Here is a 22,190-nt window from a genome sequence, read left to right on the forward strand (position 1 = left end):
AAAATATCATCCATGCAATTCCAAAGACTGCAAGAGCTGACAAGTAGGAGAATTAACCGCTCATGCATCCAAGTTGCTGACAGGAATAATATAAAGAAAAACGGAAAATAAAATTGAGGATGTGGTAGATGACAGTCAGTTTACTTTAGAAAAGATAAAAGCACAAGAGAGGCAATCCTGACATTGCAGTTGATAATGGAAGCAAGACCAAACTGATTCAGTGCCCTGAAATTTCACTTCTTCATTTTGCAGTGCTTCGTTGTCAATGTTTATTACATCAGAATGATTGTTCTCATGCTGCTTTCTTTTTGCATCATGAACAACAAATCAGTTGACAGTCAAATATAAATTTTTGGTGTCTCTGCATCTTGTGAGGACTACTCTCTCATGGACAGGTAACAGTAGTCACTACATAAGAACCTCCATGCAGTCTGTGTTTTTACAGGCTCATCCAAATATTTGTAAAGTTCTCAATATCTGCCAAAATTCATTACTGCAGACTGTGTGGTGGTGGTGTCCATAATTTTGATTTGACTGCTCACTGCTGTTCAGTAGATCAAAATTTATTCAAAAAGACAGTCTGAAATTATGGAACTTATCAGCTACTCTTATGCTCATGTGTATGCATTGTCTTTTAAATTACTAACACAAGTATCTATTTTTTTCTCAGAATGTGATGCAAAGAAAGCTTGTTTGAAATGGTGCTTGAAAGTGACAGGATGCAATCCTTGAATTGATTTGAACTTCTGAAACTTGCTTGTACCAATACTTGTATCAACAGTCAGGTTTGGCATTGTACTCACTTACCGTGACATTTCTCTTGTACTGTGTTTCTTCTAAAATGTTTTCAAAGTTAGGTCTGTCCATTGTTCCTACACATCAGCTATCATTTTAAGGAATGCCTGTTTATGTTGTGAACAACCACTCTTTACTATTGTGATCTCCACACTTCATTCATTGATCATTGAGCATGCTCTATGTTGTGAACAATTACTCTTTACTGTTGTGATCTCCACACTTCATTCATTGAGCATGCAATCTTTCTCTTGTTTTGATTTTACTATTTGAACTTTTGACTTGAGTGTGGATTGTTCATCATAACTTCTAATGCTTCCTGAAATTCTTGTTTATTTTTTTTGACTGGATCCTTCACCTGATTTAATTCACATTTAAGTTCATGTTGAAGGTCAACAACTTGCTTTTTTAATTTGTTCTAAGAGCATTAGTTCGCCGTCTAATGTTGGTGGTTTGCTCCTGAAAAGCATTATTCATTATCTTGATGCACTCAAACAACTGACTCAGTCCAACTGTTACTCATTTATGGCTAACCTTTGGTGTGATAAACTCCACTGTTGAGCTGAAAATGAGTTTCTCATGTTAATACTACCACAGTTTAGCCTGCTGTTCATTGACAAAATTCCTGAAAGAAGTTTCATAATCATCATTTACAATTTAATTGTCTTGTACACTGATCCCATATGCTAATGGTAGTACATTCACTGTTAACATTCATTGTTAAGGGTGACATGGCCTGTCTTTCTGAAAGCTAAACCTGTTCACTGTTTTTGGCTTACCAATTATCATGCCTCTCCAACTTCATTTTTAGAAAAGCAATATGCCGTTATGCTGGGCTGCTGTGCACTCACTATAGCTGTGCATCAGACATTTCCAAATGTTGTGATAAAGTAATATCAGTTATGTTCATTGCCATTTGTGAGCACTTTTCTATTAGCTCACTTCCTTTATAATTACTCCTAGCCTTGACAATTATTGATTGTTTCTCAGTCACCATTATTAGTTGGGCACAGTTCATTAAGCACAGTTAACTGGATTATCACTTAGGTTTCTGTATCATTTATTAGAACTGATTACTGAATTATAGTAACAAAATTGTGCCATGAGGTTTGAATAAAACTTCAATTTTAATGATGCTTCAATTTTTTATGACGTTCCATACTTGTTAACTGTCATTCAGCATTATTATTACACTTCGTCTGACAGCAATCATAAATTCAGTACACTACTTGGGTATATTCAACTGTTTCCTCCAGTCATCTGTTCATGATTGATGTCATATGTGATTCCCCTGGAATGTAGTCAAAACATGAAACCATGAAACTCAGTGAGCCCAGAGAAGCTTAATCAGGGTGTATACGACCCGGGACAACCAGGAAAAACCTGGGAATTTTTTCATCTGGGAGAAAACCTGGAAAAACCCAGGATATTTGTAGAATTCTGGGAATTTTTCATTGTTTTATTTTTCAGTTAAGTTTTTGTGATTTTGACTGGTAAGAACCGATACTCAACAAAGGACGTTACTGTATCCCGTTACTGCAGAATACTTCAACAATAAAAAATAAACGAGAGAAAAAAAACAAAAATAACTTTAATTGTGAAGGAAATGCCCCATATACGACAACGACACACAGTGCTTGTGCAAGTGTCTGCCAACAGCAAAATGTGTAAAAGGCTTTTACATTAGATTCGTTTTAGCAGTTACGAGCGGGCTCATGCTCATGCGCATTCGCAGTTGAGTTGCGTTTGAGTAGTAGATTCTCCCGCTTCTGGCAACAGGAATGTGGCTGTTGGCTCTGCAAGCCATCGCAGCAAGCAGCTAGATGCTACTGGGAAAAGGGGGCACCAAATTCATATTCTTGAGGAAAAAAAACTTGTTTCACAAAGCGCCTAGCATCCAGCGCACGTTTTTCTATTGATTACTCATACGATTTTGAAATGCTTCCCTGTTGGTTTTTGAATGAATCATAAGTTGACTTTTGAATGCATGCATAGTGTATGTGATGTCTCTGTCAGGAGAATTCTCGTCGCATCTAGAAATAAACTTTCCGCAGACAAAAGGGGACGGGGCTATACGAGCTGAGGGAGTAAAGACGAACGGATGAATCCCAATTGCTGTTTGATTATGTGGTTGATTGGGTTTGTAAATGATCAACATTGTTATAATTACTAGTGAAATCCATAGATTCAGACTACCAGGATGGAAATAAACGACTGACAGGAATAACAGGTGAGAAAGCTTACATATTATCTTCTCGGTGCATCCAAGAAAATGAAATTTTGACAGAAAATTTTTGGCCAGATCACTATACTAGTAAGGACCAGTAGTACAGTCCCTGGCTAGCAGCTGCGTAAGTTCTATTCTGGAAGTAACATGGAAAATGTGTTGTTCGAACAGGTAATAATGCCTAACCGGAAAATAATCACAGGATAACTAAACCTGTGATTCTGGCATGGTTAGTGAAGTTAATCAGCAAACAAATTTTTACAATGGCAGCAATAGCTACAGAATTGGTGATGACAAGATTGTTAGAATGAGGAAGGAGAAGAAACAGGGACATCACACAAATTATGGAAGAATAAGATGTTTCAAATTTATATAAAAATTTCGTAATACTACTTTTCGATCTCATGCTTGAGAAGCTGGTGCGTATGAATGAAATGTGGAACTATTTCCTAACATAAAGCTTTTTACTTGTAGTAGGTCTAATAGGCATTTGATATTGGTACTTCGTGGATTATATTCTGTCGTGTTATAAAAGTGGCCATTTGTGCCAAAACAGTCTCGTTTATTTGGTGTGTTACAAAATTGCTGCCATATTAGAGAGGCCTATGTTGTTTTATCTAGCAGACAGTGACAAAATAGATGTAAACAGATTGAGAAACCACACCAGTCTTGGGTATTATTTGTATTAACAGCTTTTTCAGTATTAGATAACAACATTTCAATTTTTCATGTAGCAAAATGTTTGACGAACTTTGATGAGGTAATAGATTCTTACACAGAAAGGAAAGCACGCCACGTAAAGCTGTAGCAGGATTAGAGAGAAAAAAATGCTAGAAGCTAAGGTTTGAAGAAATGTGTAATTTCTTGCTTATCTCTTGTCAGTATTGGTTTTATATATCCTATATTTAATTTTATGTCACACAAAAGAGCAAGTTATTAACTAACAGGCAATAAAGAGTTCAGATTTTCTGAAGAGTTCTTGTTCTCTCGATTACAAATTATCCCATCTGCTATTAATTGCGAGATTTTTTTAAGAGGGGCAGGCTGTCAAACCAGCTGACTGGGAGCAGGAGAGGCACCACAGGACATTTCAATTTCCACTCTCCTGAAAATAGTTTGGAAGCGCGGTAGGAAAATGCTTTATGAAGAGGTGTGGGACTGCACTTTGGCATACGTAGGACCAAATAATATGTCTTACATTTCCTTGAATACATATGTGGGCCCCTACCACCATGGCACAGCGCATCACTGGGTTGTGGATAGGGAATACGGACTTCGGATATGAGGGGTAGCTGCGAATACAAAAAATAAGCAGTCGCGGACAGCCGGTGGGGAGCAGGCAATGGTGTGATGAAACATCCCTGTTTCTTCTTCTCTTACTAACAAATCTATTCATCAAGAATCAGCAACATTAAATGGCGTGGGTCCCTTTGAAGTAAAATATTCTGGAGGTAAACTAGGTTCCCATTTGGATCTCTGGGCGGAACCTACTTCGAAGAGATTCAGGCTGAAAGGAACATTCAGGATGTGAACATGGAACATTAAAAGTTTGAACAGGCCAGGAACGTTCCAGACATTATTAGACAAATTAGATAGATACGATGTTGACATTACAGCTATTCAAGAAACTTGGTGGCAGGGGGAGGGTAGTATAAAGAGGGGTAACTATACATTTTTCTATGGAGGTGCGGAAGCTCACAGTTTCGGAACAGGTTTCGCAGTACAGAGAAAAGTGCTTCATGCAATCCGAGATATAAGGTTCATTAGTGACCGACTATCAGTTATAGTGTCGTCCGGCAGGTGGAATAGACTAGCAGTAATTAATGTACACACACCAAATGAGGATGCTGACGAGGTTGTTAAAGACGGCTTTTATGAAGAACTAGATCAACTGTGGGATGAGTTCTCCTCCTACGATACAAAATTAATCATAGGCGATTTTAATTCGAAGGTAGGGAAGGAGGAAGCATTCCGGCTTACAATTGGGAAAGAAAGTTTGCATAACATTTCAAATGATAATGGCACAAGGGTGGTTAATTTTGCTGTTTCAAAAGACATGATTGTTGAGAGCACGTATTTCAAAAGGAAGGACATTCATAAAGCAACTTGGGTCTCTCCGGATGGACACACCCAAAACCAAATTGATGATGTTCTTGTAGATCGGAGATGGCACACTAGTATAGAAAATGTTAGGACTCTCAGGGGAGCAGACTGCGATTCTGATCATTTTCTTGTAGTTGCCAAAGTTCACCAATGGCTATCTACAGCAACATCAAGGTGTCACAATGCAGAACTTGTTAGGTTCGACACTGACGAGCTAAATGATGAAAACTTTAGTAGAAGGTACATGATAGAAATTTCAAATAGGTTTGATGCTCTCAGGACACATGAAAATCAAGACGAGGATGTGAATAAACAGTGGATCACTGTGAGGAATAATATCAAAGAGGCAGCGAAGGTCACAAAGGTACAATTAAGAAGAACAGGAGGAAACCGTGGTTCAATGAGGAATGCAAGAAATTGGTAGAGGAAAGGAGAAAAGAGCGTTTAGATTGGGATAGAATGGGAGACAGAAAACAAGAGCAGTTCTTGAACATGAGAAGGGAAGTTGGTTGTAGGCTATGGGCAAGGAAGAGGGATTATTTGAACAATCAAATTAAAAAAATGGAAACATACAGTAAAACAAAAAACATTAGGGAACTTTACCTAGACATAAATGGGTATAGGAAGGGGTTCAAGGCTAGGACAAATGCACTTCGAGGGAATGACGGGGGAATATTGACAGACTCCAGTGCTGTATTAAGTAAATGGAGGGCGTATTTTGAGCATCTATTAAATGTACACCAGGAAGCAGGAAATGAGCAGGCGTACTAAATACATACAGCAGAACCCCAGATACCTGAGCCAACATTAAAGGAAGTAAGAGATTTTTAATTTAGTCCTAGAATATATTGTATGAATGGCAGCAGATAATTCAGAGGGTGTGGAGTTAAATGGAAATATTAAGATCTTAGGGTATGCAGATGATCTGAACATCATTAGGGATAGAAAAGAATCTGTAACAGCAAATGCGAATGCGTTAATCAAGGCTAGTGAAGATGTAGGTCTAAGGATAAGTGAAGACGAAACTAAATACCTGGTTACTACTAGAATGCCAACAGCAGTAGATCAGGAAATGTTAAGAGCTGGAGACATTCAGCTTAAAAAAGTGAACACATTTAAATATCTAGGCATGGACATCACTTCGAGAAATGAGATTTAATCTGAACTGAAGAAGAGATTACGGGGCGGGAAATGCATGCTACTTCTCACTGAATAGATTACTTTCATCACAGATTTTGTCTAGGAATTTAAAGATTCGAATTAATAGAGGGAAACATTCCACGTGGGAAAAATATATCTAAAAACAAAGATGATGTGACTTACCAAACGAAAGCGCTGGCACGTCGATAGACATACAAACAAACACAAACATGCACACAAAATTCAAGCTTTCGCAACAAACTGTTGCCTCATCAGGAAAGAGGGAAGGAGAGGGAAAGACGAAAGGATGTGGGTTTTAAGGGAGAGGGTAAGGAGTCATTCCAATCCCGGGATCAGAAAGACTTACCTCAGGGGGAAAAAAGGACAGGTATACACTCGCACACACACACATATCCATCCACACATATACAGACACAAGCAGACATATTTAAGTGTCTGTATATGTGTGGATGGATATCTGTGTGTGTGCGAGTGTATACCTGTCCTTTTTTCCCCCTAAGGTAAGTCTTTCCGCTCCTGGGATTGGAATGACTCCTTACCCTCTCTCTTAAAACCCACATCCTTTCGTCTTTCCTTCTCCTTCCCTCTTTCCTGATGAGGCAACAGTTTGTTGCGAAAGCTTGAATTTTGTGTGTATGTTTGTGTTTGTTTGTGTGTCTATCGACGTGCCAGCGCTTTTGTTTGGTAAGTCACATCATCTTTGTTTTTAGATATAATTTAAAGATTCGACTATAAAAAACTATTATTCTACCAGTTATGCTGTATGGGTGTGAGACTTGGTCTCTCACTGTGCAAAATGAAAAGCCGTTTCGAGTATTTGAAAACAAAATTTTGAGGAAAATTTTCAGAGCAAAAAGGGATGACACTAGCGGAGAGTGGCAAAAACTGCATAATGAAGAGGTTCACGTACTCTGTTCAAGCCCTGACATAATCAGTATTATTAAATCACATAGGCTGCAATGGGCGGGTCATGGCAGCGCGCAGAGTACTGGTAGGGCACTTAGAGGGAAAACGTCCTGTGGGGAGACCGAGGTGTAGATGGGAGGACAATGTGAAGGCTGGTTTGAGGAGCCTAGGTATGGAAGGTGAATGGAAGGAAATAGCCCAAGACAGGGACAGATGGCGAAAATACGTTGCTGCGGTAATGGACCCTCGAGTCTGGTATGACCAGTGAGTGAGTGAGTGTAAGTGACATTTGCTTTATGTTTCAAACTTTTCAGAAAGATGTGTGCTACAAGATGAACATATTTTGAAAATTCAATTTTTGTAGTATTGACCCCGTTCGCAAATGTCATAGATCCGGTGCTGATGTGGAAAGCAGTCTAAGTTATAGTGAGTAGTCTCCACATGGCCCGTGTTTACATTTAGTGATTTGGCTGTTTCCCCTTCGTTTAATCTCACGTCAAATGAAAACAAAACAGATATTTGTGGCCGGGAGCTATCAAGTGAATTAAAACACATTCACATAATTACGGAAGGCTAAAATATGTCATTAGTTTCAGATTGTATTTCCACCTTTCTGACAGTCATGCATAAATCGCCTTGTGGAACAATGAAGTTATTTTTGTCTGTTTGCTAAAGAAATTTGACTTTTGTTAACCTTTTCCACAGAGGCAGTCAATGTATTTCAGATGAAATGTTTAATTCCTCAGTACTGGGTAGTTTCAACTGTTCACTGCATTTCAAGTGCACGTTTTCATTTTCTAGCACGTATGGCATTATGCCATAATAAAGAACCAAACATGATATAATACAGTACTGGTGCTCCAAGAAAATTTACATCATGAAAACCACACTGAAAATCTTAATATCAGGTCAAGGGCTACTTCACTGGGAATCGGGACATATGAATGTGCACTTTAAGTATGCATTTTAAATGTGCACATTTTAATATGGTTCACGAAATTCCAATGCTCTTGCAGTATCCTCTGATGTCTTGTTTCTCTTATGGCATAATGTATGATCTTTCAATGTTTTATACGTACGTACATGTGGGCTTCCTACATCATGATAGCTACCTAAACGCGGTGTCACCTGTTATCAGCGCCCTCTGGCAAATGCTGAAACAAACCTATTTCTAACAGGTTGCAGGAAGATATTGTGAATAGTGGTTTGAAAAGCATTACTTTCAAAGTAAATATCCTTTTATGTAAGTTGAACTATGTGCAAGAATGTACCATGAATTTATTAAATCACAGAGCGTTTGACTCTCATTTAAAAATCAACTCTTTGATGACAAACCAGTTAGAAGAATTTCAAACCCTGAAGATCAGACATTTATGTCATTATTAAAAATTTTACTGGCACATTTGTGTGATGTATCTTAAAGTGTAACACGTGCAAAAAAGATCAACAGTATATGCGAAAGCTTAGCTTCTCTTGCAGCTTGAAAACAATATTATATGTGAAAGCCTTGCTTTTCTTGTAGCAACACTATGTATATTAATTTAAACTATTAACTTTCCCTGTTTGTGTGTTCGTACTACTGTCCTATGATCTGAATATCCACTGTCATCAGCTGGCGAGATCACGTGACATGAGCTATGAACGGCTTACAAAAGCACATCAAAATCTCGATTTCAATGATTCGGAAAGTAACATGCGGTGTTTGGTGGAATTGCAATGTATACTTTTGTAATATGAAAATACGCAGTGTTCATGTTGCTGCACATCAAAGATATTTCCAAAACATGTCTTTTTCCCTGAGTTTCATTTTCTAATGTGCCGGGAAATTGTACGCCCATGTGTAAAACCATAACCATTCAAATGATTGATAAGGGAAAATATACTGTCACCCAGGAGAAAGTGTATTTTTAACCAGGAAATCCGGGAAAAATCCAGGAATTTTTTTTCCTTGTCCATGTATACACCTTGTTAATGAATGTTGTCCAACCTCAAAGAGGTTTTATCTGTTCCTGTATTGATGAAGATGCAGTAAAGGTGACTTCACTACCCCTAAAGAGATTTAATCAGTAGGCTAAGAAACCAAGGTAATTTTTCTAACTAAAATATTTAACCCTTGGATGCATTAGTAGCTCGACTTGCAAAAAATGCATGAGAGGGGTATATTAGACCCCGGCCTTAAAACTGATACAAAAAGTTAGAAGTAAAACAGTACTCTCGGAGTCTGATGGCTTTGGTGACAGAATGGATTGGAAAGTGTTTATTTTGATGTTGCAACCTGTATTTTAGGATGATATGAAATACAGTATCTTAAATTACATTATAATTTTCCTGATATTAAAGAACAAACTTCCATTTTTACTGTGTCCACACTCAGATTCTTTACAAATATTTACACTGTATAGCACACTCGAACTCTACGAATACTTCCACTAAGGTCTTTGCAAATATTTTTTGTGCACTGTATAGACTGTCTTTTCACCACTTTCTCTATCTAAATATTTTTTGTAGGAGAAATACTAAATATATTTGCAGGAGCCTCTAAAAGGGACATGCTGTTCATCTATAATTAATGTTAAGATGCATCCTTTGCAGCAGTTTTCTGTGAACAGCTTCCAAACATAACAAAACTGTGCTAAGTCATCACCCAACCTCCTGGTGTTTCTGTCCACTTGTAAACAAATGTTAAGGCTCTTATTATATCTTCAGATTTGTTAATTGAGATGTGGCCAGATAATAAGGCTGGTAAAGCTAAAGTGAAGTAACTCTGATTGACATGTCCCAGTTTCCACTTACACTTGCTTTAATCAAAGAGACCAAAAATGGATTCAGTTCATTTAGGTAACATTGTACCGGTTTTTTCTTTTTACTAGCAGTATGAGTATCTTCTAAACAGTGCAATGCATCATCTCCTGTAACCTTATTTGTGAGATAATGTAATCCCATTCTTACTTGTACTGCAGCTGGCTGTCCAGCCATGTGCAATCTTTTATGTAACATGACATTTCAACAGTGTAACTTTCCATCATCTTCAGGTGATACCTGTAGAATGAGTATCTTTGTATTTGCTTCATCATGCCTTCTTTTATAAAGGAGGCACAGTGTAGTGAAGACACTCACTCTTTAGGTATCACCTACAGGTAATGACTTGATAGGCTATTGTTAACATGATGTTACATGGATGAGTGCACCTGGCTGGACACCTGAGAGCAATAAAAATATTGCCAGGAAATCTTAAGACCACAAATCCCATGCTTCCTTAGAAGAGACAATTGCAGTACCTCTTACTGTCTTATGTATATATGGGTCCACACAAGCTGCAAATTTCTTCAAGGAAGTCATTGCATAGGCTGCTTTTATTTTTTAAACAAACACTTTATTTCATGATTTTTTTGCTATTAGATAATTTTGCCCATTTCGATATTTTCAAGCTACACAGAAGTGAATCCTGACTGTAAAATGATAAAATGCAACCCTTATGCAGGTCTTTGCCACTGTATCAACATCAGCCACACTAAATCCTTAGGTTAACATTAAAAATAAAACTGCACATGATATAGTCAATGTCTGAACTCAACATTTTGATTTACTTAAAAGCTCTGTTCCAAATAATAGGAAACTTGAACAAGGATTATGTGTAATGGTATTTTTAGAGAATGCTAAATCCATTCCATTGAACATTTTACCTTTTTCATGGTAGGGTGCATGGGTAAAATAATTGAAAACAGTCATATTTTTACAGGTAACTTCTCCATTATTCTCCAGCCTTTTACCCTGCATTATTCACATGCATTGCTTGTTCCAACAGTATATATTCTGAAAAAGCTCAGAGTTCACATTTCTACATTTTAACTTATTGATTTTCATGAGCATATAATGTGAGGTGCCCAAATATTTTAATCTCTGATAGTCGAAAATGGCTTCCTGCAAATAATTTGGGATTGTTAATACATAAATAAATAGTTTATAATTACAAAGACATGGTGAAGCTGAAACATACACATACACACGCGTGCGCGCGCACACACACACACACACACACACACACACACACACACACAGTACTTGATTTGTGATGGAATGCACTGGTATTCCATGCTGGTACCTCTGACGAAAAAAATCAGAACCTCTGATTATGAGATGTACAGTCGACCTTTTTTAAAGGTGCAAATACTGTATTCACATTTTTAAAATGACATAAAAGTTTTAAAATAAGATTGGTTTTAAGAAGTCTAAATTGCAAAAATATCCCCCACCCCCTTCCCCCTCTCTTTCCAGAAGATCAAGCACTGGAATGTCTTATTTCAAGCACGGTGTGTGTGTGTGTGTGTGTGTGTGTGTGTGTGTGTGTGTGTGTGTGTGTCTAAATTCCTAGGCCCTTTGTTATACCCCCCTCCCCACATGAACAATAAGCATTACTGTGGCGGTGTGGCTTGTGTGTCTCAATGATGATACACGTAGCCATACCATTGTTGCAACCACAACAGAGGTGTATCTGTTGAGATGCCAGACCAACACATGGTTCCTGAACAAGGCAGCAGCCTTTTCAGTAGTTACAGAGGTAATGGTCTGGATGAATGACTAATTCCACCTAGTAATATCAATCATGTGCTGGTACTGTGAATGGCCGAAGGCAAGGGGAAATTACATCTGAAATTTTTCCCAAAGACAAGCAGCTCTACTGTTGGATGAAATGGTGATGACATCCTCTTGGGTAAAATATTCTGTAGGCAGAAGAGTCCCCCATTTGGATCTCCAGGCAGGGACTACTCAGGACAATGTTGTCATCAGGAGAAACATAACTGGCTTTCTATGGATCAGAGTGTGGAATGAGGCTAGAAAATTTAAAAATGGATGGATAGGTTGAAGTTAGATGTAGTGGGAATCAGCGAAGTTCAGTGGCAGTAATAACAGGGAATGCACGAGTAGGTCTAATAATGAATAACAAATAGAAATCCAGGTGAGGTACTGTGAAAAAAAGTAATGGATGCATTATCTTAGTCAAAATAGACGCAAAACCAACACCCATCACAGTAGTACATCACCACAGTAGTATTCAGTGGTACAATTATTTCCTCAGATGATAAAGTGATTGAAGAAATTTATGGGGAGATAAAATAAATTATTCAGATAGTTAACAGAGACAGAAACTTAATTGTGATGGGGGACTGTAATTTAATAATAGGAAAAGGAAGAGAAGGAAAAATAATAGGTGAATATGGACTGGGAGAAAGTAATGGAAAAGGTAACTGCTTGGTAGAATTCCGCACAGAGCATAATTTGATAATCACTAACACTTGATATAAGAACCACGAAAGAAGGTTGTATATGTGGAAGAGACCTGGGACACCAGAAGGTTTCAATTTGATTATACACGGTAAAAAAGAGATTTTGGAACCAGATTTTAAATTTTAAGTCATTTCCAGGTATAGATGTGGACTCTTATCACAATGTATTTGTTATGAACCCTACATTAAAACTGAAGATATTGCAAAAAAAAAGGTAGGAAATTAAGGAGATGGGACCTGGATAAGTTGAAAGAACCTGAGGTTGTTGAGAGTTTCAGATGGAACACTAGACAATGATTGACAACAACAGGGGGAAGGAATATAGTAGATGACAAATGGGCAGCTTTGAGAGATGAAATTTTGAAGGCAGCAGAGGATCAAAAAGGGAAAAAACAAGAGCTAGTAGAAATCCTTGTATATCACAGGATTGGTTAAAGAAGAAAATACAAAAATGCAACAAATGGAGCAGACAAATGTGTGAAAAATGAGACTAATGAGAAGAGCAAAATGGTGAAGCAGTAATGGCTAGAGAAAATGATGAAATGTAAGGATATAGAAGCATATATCACTACAAACTGAACAATGGAAACTCCAATTAGGGATATCAACAATGCAGGAAAAGACAGATTGCTACTTACCATAAAGGAGACATGTCAAGTTGCAGATGAGCACAATGAAAAGACACTCATATTTAGTTTTTGGCCACAGCCTTCATCAGTAGCCAACAGGCACAGCATCAGGAGGTTGTGGAGCAGGAAGGTGGGAGTAAAAGAAACAAGAAAGGAGAGGAGCAGGTAAAGATGGGCAGATGCATTGGCAGAGGGCTGCCTATAAACAGGGTGGGAGACAAGAATGGGGTGGAGATGGTAGGACAGAGGGGGTGGAAATTGTTGTGTGGAGGGTGTGGGGACAATACATTACTGTAGGTTGAGGCTGGGATGATTATGGGAGCAGAGAATGTGTTGTAAGGATATCTTCCATCTGCACAATTCAGAAAATCTGGTGGAATAGTTTTGTCATGGTCGGTTCTTCTAATGACAGTAGTTCTAATGGATGGCAACTTAGATGTTTCAGTATCTTGTCAAACTCTTCTCACATATCGTATCTCTGATCTCATCTTCATCTATGTCCTCTTCCCTCTCTATGATATTGACTTGAAGTTCATTTCCCTTGTATAGCACCTCTATATACTCTTTGCTCCTTCCAGCTTTCCCTTCTTTGCTTATTACTGGTTTTTATCATTTGATTTTAATATAGCTGTTTCTCTTTCCTCCAAAGGTCTCTCTAATTTTCCTACAGGCAGTGCTTACAGTACCTTTCCCCTAAAGAAGACACGTTAAGATGCAGACAGGCCTGATTGAAAGACACTCACTCACAGCTTTTGGCCACAGCCTTTGTCAGTAAGGACACACACACACACACACACACACACACACACACACACACACACACACACACACACACACAAGCAAGCATGCCTCACGCACACATGACTGTCAACTCCAGCATCTCTGGCAGAATGCAACATCACGTGGAATGCAAGCAGCAATCTGGAGGGAGTGGGGAAGGGGAAGAGATAGTAGTGTACAAGTGGGGAGAGAGACGAACGTTGACTGGTGGCATGTGCAGGGACTAGACTGCCAACAGGCCCAGCTTCAGGAGGTTTTGGGGCAGGGAGATAGGGAAAAAAGGAACAAAAAATGACAGGAATGGGGAAAGACAGGCAGATGTGTTGGCAGAAGCCTGCAAATAAACAGGATGGGAGACGAGAATGGGGAGGAGCTGACAGGACAGTGGGGGTGGAAACTGTTGGGTGGAGGGAGTGGGGCAGTATGTTACCGTAGGTTGAGGCCGGGATAATTATGGGAGTGGAGAATGTGTTGTAAGGATAACTCCCGTCTGTGTAGTTCAGAAAACCTGGTGGTGTATGGAAGAATCCAGATGACTCGGTTAGTGAAGCAGCCATTGAAATTAAGTGTTTTATGTTCAGCTGCATGTTGTGTCACAGGGTGGTCTACTTTGCTCTTGGACAAAGTTTGGGAGTGGCCATTAATCCTGGTGGACAGGTGGTTGGTAGTTATACCAACATAAAAATCTGTGCAGTGATTGCAGCAGAGCTTGTAAATGACATGGCTGCTTTCACAGGTGGCCTGGCCCTTGACGGGGTAGCATAAACCCATGACAGGACTGGAATATGAAGTGCTGGGTGGGTGGATTGGGCAGGTTTTGCAGCTGGGTGTTCCACAGGGATATGGTCCTTGTTGCAGGGGATTGGGATTTGGAGTGGCATAAGGACAGACTAGGATGTTGGGGATGTAATGGTACTACCCTTTGGGAGAGGTGAGAAGTAACTTGGGTAGGATGTCCCTCATTTCAGGGCACAATGGTAGATAATCAAGGCCCTGGCAAAGGATGTGGTTCAGTTGTTTTAGTCCAAGGTGGTACAGGGTGACAAAAGAGACATTCCTTTGTGGTTGGTTTTTGGGGGTGGTAGGAGGATTGGGGTTATGAGAGGCAATGGCACAGGATATCTATTTGCAGACTAGGTCTGGGGGCTAGTGCCTGTCTGTGAAGGCCTTGGTGAGACCCTCACTATACAGAGCAAGTTAGTTTTTGTCACTGCTTATATGCCGTCCCCAGGTAACTGAATATGACACACTTGATTTCAATGGCTGCTTCACTACCCGAGCCATCTGGATCCTTCCCTACACCACCAGCTTTTCTGAACTGCACAGATGGGAGTTATCCTTACAACACATTCTCCACTCCCATAATTATCCTGGCCTCAACCTACGATAACATACTGCCCCACTCCCTCCACCCAACAGTTTCCACCTCCACTGTCCTGTCATCCCCTCCCAATACTCATCTCCCATCCTGTTTATTTGCAGGCTTCTGCCAACACATCTGCCCATCTTTCCCCACTCCTGTCGTTTTTTGTTCCTTTTTTCCCCATCTCCCTGCCCCACAACCTCCTGAAGCTGGGCCTGTTGGCAGTCTAGCCCCTGCACGCACCACCAGTCAACATTTGTCTTTCTACCCACTTGTACACTGCTATCACTTCCCCTTCCCCACCCTCTCCAGATTGCTGCTTGCATCCCACGTGATGTTGCATTCTGGCCAGAGATGCTTGGTGCTCATGTAGCGTGAGGCATGCCTGCTTTTGTGTGTGTGTGTGTGTGTGTGTGTGTGTGTGTGTGTGTGTGTGTGTGTTCTTACTGGCAAAGGCTGTGGCCGAAAGCTGTGAGTGAGTGTCTTTTATTCGTGCCTGTCTGCAACTTGACATGTCTTCTTTAGGGAAAAGGTACTGTAGGCACCGCCTGTAGGCAAATTAAAGAGGCCTTTGGAGAAAAGAGAAACAGCCATATGAAAATCAAATGATAAAAACCAGTAATAAGCAAAGAAGGGAAAGCTGAAAGGAGCAAAGAGTATATAGAGGTGCTATACAAGGGAAATGAACTTCAAGTCAATATCATAGAGAGGGAAGAGGACATAGATGAAGATGAGATCAGAGAATGATATGTGAGAAGAGTTTGACAAGACACTGAAAGATCTAAGTTGCCATCCACCAGAACTACTGTAATTGGAAGAACCAGCCATGACAAAACTATTCCACCCAGTTGCAAAGAAAGTAGGTGCTGACATGTGTGAATATTACTAAACTACCTGTTTAATAAGTCATGTTTGCAAAATACCAACTTGAATTCTTTACAGAAGAACTGAAAAATTGGAAGAAGGTGCCCTCGAAGAAGATTAGTTTGTGTTCTGGAGAAATGTAGGAACGTGCGAGGCAATACTGACTCTACAACTTATCTTAGGAGATAGGTTGAAGAAAGGCAAACCTATATTTGTGGCTTTTGTAGATGTGAAAAAAGTTTGTGGCAATGCCTACTGAAATACACTATTTGAAATTCTGCAGGTAGCAAGTGTAAAATATAGGGAGCAAAAGAGTGTACACAAACCAGACTGGAGTGGAAACAGTAACTGGGCATAAAAGGGAAGCAGTAGTTGAGAAGGGAGTGAGCGTTGTATCATGGAAACCAAAGAAAAATTTGTGGTGAGGATTAAAGTTAAGGGACAAGATATAAAAACTTTGGGGTTTGACAATGACATTGTAATTCTATCAGACACAGTAACGGACTGAGAAGAGCAGTTGAACCAAGTACACAGCATCTTCAAACATCAACGAAAGAAAAACAAATATAATGGAATGTAGTCAGGTTAAATCAGGTGGTGTAGATGGAATTTAATTAGGAAATAAGACTTTAAAAGTATTAAATGGGTTTTGCTATTTGGGCAACAAAATTATGGATGATGGTCAAAGTAGAAAGGATGTGAAGTGTAGACTGGCAGTGGCAAGAAAGTTGCTTCTGAAGAAGAGGAATATGTTAACACTGAATATAGCTTTAAGTGTTAGCAAGTGAAATGTGGACAATAAAAAGTTTAGACAAGATGAGAATAGAGGCTTTTGAAATGTGGTGCTACAAAAAATGCTAACAATTATATACGTAATTGTGTAACTAATGAGGAGGTACTGAATAAAATTGGGAAGACAAGAAATTTGTGGCACAACCTGAATAGAAGAAGGGATGGATTGATAGGAGGGAAGTGTGTGTGTGTGGGAGGGAGGGGAGTGGGGGGGGAGGGGGGAGGTAAAAACTGTAATATGAATACAATAAGCAGATTGATCAGGATGAAAATTGTAGTAATTATTCAGAGATGAAAAGGCTTGCACAGGATAGTGCAGCAAGGAGAGCTGCATCAAACCAGTCTTTAGACTGAAGACCACAATAACAACAACAAATGTAATCATTATATTTGGAGGAATTTTATATTATTTGCATTGCTTTCATTCTCCTAAAACATAATTCCACCTTACAACAGATTCAAAGTTACAATGGCAGACTATCTGTCATGTGTCTGTAAGAGTAAAGGAGGCCACTCAGCCGCCTGGTGTGGCCGAGCGGTTCTAGGCAGTACAGTCTGGAACCACATGACCGCTACGGTCGCAGGTTCGAATCCTGCCTCAGGCATGAATGTGTGTGCTGTCCTTAGGTTAGTTAGGTTTAAGTAGTTCTAAGTTCTAGTGGACTGATGACCTCAGAAGTTGAGTCCCATAGTGCTCAGAACCATTTTTGAGGCCACTCATATTATAGGAGAAGGATTGAGTCAACACAAGCACATGCAAAAGACAATGAAAACTTGTTTTCATTCTGTGTGTGTCTGTCATCTACTCAGTGCTTCTGCTTTTCAGTGAGTGGTCACATTTACTCCTAAATTATTTACATTCTACCAAAAGTTTCTGACTATAGGTGTCCATATGAGATGCACTGAACAGTAATATTGCTGCAAATGGAAGCCTTTTTAATTTGTTTGCCATGTAACATGTGTGTGTCTGTATATATATAAAAACAAAGATGATGTGACTTACCAAACGAAAGCACTAGCATGTTGATAGACAAACAAACAAACACAAACATACACACAAAATTGAAAGTTACAATGGCAGACTATCTGTCATGTGTCTATAAGCAATGTCTGCTTGTGTCTGTGCATGTGCGGATGGATATGTGTGTGTGTGTGTGCGAGTGTGTACCTGTCCTTTTTCCCCCTAAGGTAAGTCTTTCCGCTCCTGGGATTGGAATGACTCCTTACCGTCTCCCTTAAAAACCACATCCTTTCGTCTTTCCCTCTCCTTCCATCTTTCCTGATGAAGCAACCGTTGGTTGCGAAAGCATGAATTTTGTGTGTATGTTTGTGTTTGTTTGTGTGTCTATCAACATGCCAGCACTTTCGTTTGGTAAGTCACATCATCTTTGTTTTTAGATATATTTTTCCCACGTAGAAAGAGAGAGAGAGAGAGAGAGAGAGAGAGAGAGAGAGAGAGAGAGAGAGAGAGTAAGTTAGCTATCTATCAAGAAACTTAGCAAGCAAATGCCTATTTGCTGTTCAACATCTCTTCTATTCATTGAAATGAATCCATTTTCATACAGATGTATATACACTCCTGGAAATTGAAATAAGAACACCGTGAATTCATTGTCCCAGGAAGGGGAAACTTTATTGACACATTCCTGGGGTCAGATACATCACATGATCACACTGACAGAACCACAGGCACATAGACACAGGCAACAGAGCATGCACAATGTCGGCACTAGTACAGTGTATTTCCACCTTTCGCAGCAATGCAGGCTGCTATTCTCCCATGGAGACGATCGTAGAGATGCTGGATGTAGTCCTGTGGAACGGCTTGCCATGCCATTTCCACCTGGCGCCTCAGTTGGACCAGCGTTCGTGCTGGACGTGTAGACCGCGTGAGACGACGCTTCATCCAGTCCCAAACATGCTCAATGGGGGACAGATCTGGAGATCTTGCTGGCCAGGGTAGTTGACTTACACCTTCTAGAGCACGTTGGGTGGCACGGGATACATGCGGACGTGCATTGTCCTGTTGGAACAGCAAGTTCCCTTGCCGGTCTAGGAATGGTAGAACGATGGGTTCGATGACGGTTTGGATGTACCGTGCACTATTCAGTGTCCCCTCGACGATCACCAGTGGTGTACGGCCAGTGTAGTAGATCGCTCCCCACACCATGATGCCGGGTGTTGGCCCTGTGTGCCTCAGTCGTATGCAGTCCTGATTGTGGCGCTCACCTGCACGGCGCCAAACACGCATACGACCATCATTGGCACCAAGGCAGAAGCGACTCTCATCGCTGAAGACGACACGTCTCCATTCGTCCCTCCATTCACGCCTGTCGCGACACCACTGGAGGCGGGCTGCACGATGTTGGGGCGTGAGCGGAAGACGGCCTAACGGTGTGCGGGACCGTAGCCCAGCTTCATGGAGACGGTTGCGAATGGTCCTCGCCGATACCCCAGGAGCAACAGTGTCCCTAATTTGCTGGGAAGTGGCGGTGCGGTCCCCTACAGCACTGCGTAGGATCCTACGGTCTTGGCGTGCATCCGTGCGTCGCTGCGGTCCGGTCCCAGGTCGACGGGCACGTGCACCTTCCGCCGACCACTGTCGACAACATCGATGTACTGTGGAGACCTCACGCCCCACGTGTTGAGCAATTCGGCGGTACGTCCACCCGGCCTCCCGCATGCCCACTATACGCCCTCACTCAAAGTCCGTCAACTGCACATACGGTTCACGTCCACGCTGTCGCGGCATGCTACCAGTGTTAAAGACTGCGATGGAGCTCCGTATGCCACGGCAAACTGGCTGACACTGACGGCGGCGGTGCACAAATGCTGCGCAGCTAGCGCCATTCGACGGCCAACACCGCGGTTCCTGGTGTGTCCGCTGTGCCGTGCGTGTGATCATTGCTTGTACAGCCCTCTCGCAGTGTCCGGAGCAAGTATGGTGGGTCTGACACACCGGTGTCAATGTGTTCTTTTTTCCATTTCCAGGAGTGTAGTATATAATACAGTTATTCAGAATACTCTCATAGTAGTTAAATATACTGTAGCAGTTTAACAAAAGCTTAATATTGTGAAAGAAGAGCAGGAGATGTGTAGTAGATGTAGTGACTCTTAAATTAATTCAAAATGATAATATGCAACCTTTTTTGATGAAATATTTTTTTTAGTAAGCACATTTTGCAAATATCTGTAGCTCATCTCGAATAACAGTTTTTCATTTAATTGACAGATGCAGTTAATCATAGTTGCATTTGTGTGTTGATTTTTGTTGTGACTCAGTCCAAATCCCTAAGGTTCTTCCTCATGGTATGCTCTATAGATTATGATGTGCAAATGAGTACACATCAGAGTTGCTTAAGTCCATACTTTCATGGCAGTGTGCAGTGAGAACTCATATACTAGATGCTGTCAAAAAGAAATAATAACAATGTATTTTGAATGTCTGAAGTCGTAGTAGTGTATATATATGAACCTAATGTTACATGTTTGCAGACCATCCAATACTGCAGATTTTGGAGACAAGAACTGTGGACAAAATGGCCCAGGATTTTGTTAAGAAACAAAAACCTCGTATAAGTACATAATACATTACATGTACTAATTTTGAAATGTGTACATATAAGATGATATGATTAATATGGTACTTACATCAAAAGGAAAACTGTTATGTCCCATGCATCATGTGAGAGCTGTCCTATTTGAAGGAACTAGTGCAGAACAGGCAGTTCAGAAATTGCTGATCATGAGAAACAGCTTTTAAATAATATTACCAAAGCACAATAAGTGTAGGATTTTTAAATGTGTGTTATAAGTGATATAAAAACAAGTTTTGCTGTCTCAACCTCAATCAAGGTCAGTAATGTCCACTTTTTGTGTACTGTATAGTGAATTTATGGAAAATGAACTAACTGTATAAATTGTTACAAGAAATTCCATGTGCCAGTCTTGCAGTGCATAATACTACAAGAAAACATCTGTGTAAAGATGTTGCAGTGTGTGTTTAAAATCAGTGCTATTAAAGGACCAGATACTAAATCAATGTAATATCAATTTTGCTTAATTCATCTTGCATTGATGTTGACACAGTAATGGTTTTGGTTATACCTTTTTGCTGAGTAACAGACGACAATGGCACATCCTAGGTGTAATTTGTCTGTATTCTATTCCAGTAACTGGACAATAACATATTATTATTACTATCATCTTTCTGCAGTGTTGATTTATGGAGCAATGTTTCTATAGCTATTTAAGGTGACATATGTGAACTGTTTACTTAGGTGTTTGATCTTCGATCATTCTGTTGTGATATATGGTATTGCTTGCATCTGTAAAGTGAATTTGAAGGAGTGATGAATACTATTCAGTTCATGCGAAACCTCATTTTATAGTTTCTGATGGCCAGTTTTCTAGTACTGTGATATGAAAGACAGTAAATCTACATGCATATGAAAGTTGGAGTATGTGGCACCATCAAAGACTTAACTGAAAATGTAAAGACAATCTTCTTCAGAGATAAGCAGCAACCAGCTGTGTTTTAACTCATATTTTTTTATGTTTGAACTTGTCCTCTGAATTCTAAGAAAATGAATATTTTATAATGTAATAAAAATAAAAATATAGTATGCTCTACTAATCTTTAATAAGAATAACTTCTGGAGTCAATGTGGATTTTATATTACCTGTTACACTAAAACTTTCAGCATAGTCTATATGAAACATAACAGTTGTGCTGTTAAGTATTTCAACATATTTATTTAACTGGAGAGCAGGAAATCTTCCTCATCGCTTATAACTGACATGTGAATCTGCTCAAGCTCTCAGCTTTCTGTTTATTTATTTAATTAATTATTTATTGCCTAAGGATGATTCCATAACAGAGATGTTCATAATGACCAAAATTCAAACAGTAAACGCTGTTTGGTAATTTAAAATAAATAAAAACTTTTATCAGATTTTGTTTGTTGTTTATGCAGGCAGATGTTGGAATTCTACCGCATGTGAAAAGTCCATTGCACAAAATAAGTCTAGCAACTCTCCATTCATCTGGAAACAGCACCGATGTATTACTTTATTGGAGTTTTCTCTTTTTGCTTTCCAATAAGACATGAAGAGCTCTTAAGTAAATTAAATACAAGATTTAAGCAAGTTAAGGCTTCAAACTTTATTTTTGGTAGATAAGGTCGGCTGATAGTGAGGTTCATTAAGCAGCATGCCATTCCATTAATTAATTTTTTGTTGTGCTGTTTATATTCAACACCCCCCCCCCCCCCCCCACACACACA

General features: G+C 39.7%; 1 protein-coding gene across 1 annotated transcript in view; it reads left to right on the plus strand.

The window, feature by feature from the left end:
* Positions 1–21,792, plus strand: part of LOC124606222 (BAI1-associated protein 3) — a 514,351-nt gene extending 492,559 nt beyond the window's left edge. The window contains exon 25 of the mRNA XM_047138196.1: positions 20,401–21,792. Coding sequence (XP_046994152.1) covers positions 20,401–20,492 — 92 coding nt within the window. The 3' untranslated portion in view covers positions 20,493–21,792. The remainder of the gene's footprint in view (positions 1–20,400) is intronic.
* Positions 21,793–22,190: the final 398 nt, after the last annotated feature.

This window comes from Schistocerca americana, chromosome 3 (assembly GCF_021461395.2).
Source record: "Schistocerca americana isolate TAMUIC-IGC-003095 chromosome 3, iqSchAmer2.1, whole genome shotgun sequence".
Classification (NCBI taxonomy): Eukaryota; Metazoa; Arthropoda; class Insecta; order Orthoptera; family Acrididae; genus Schistocerca; species Schistocerca americana.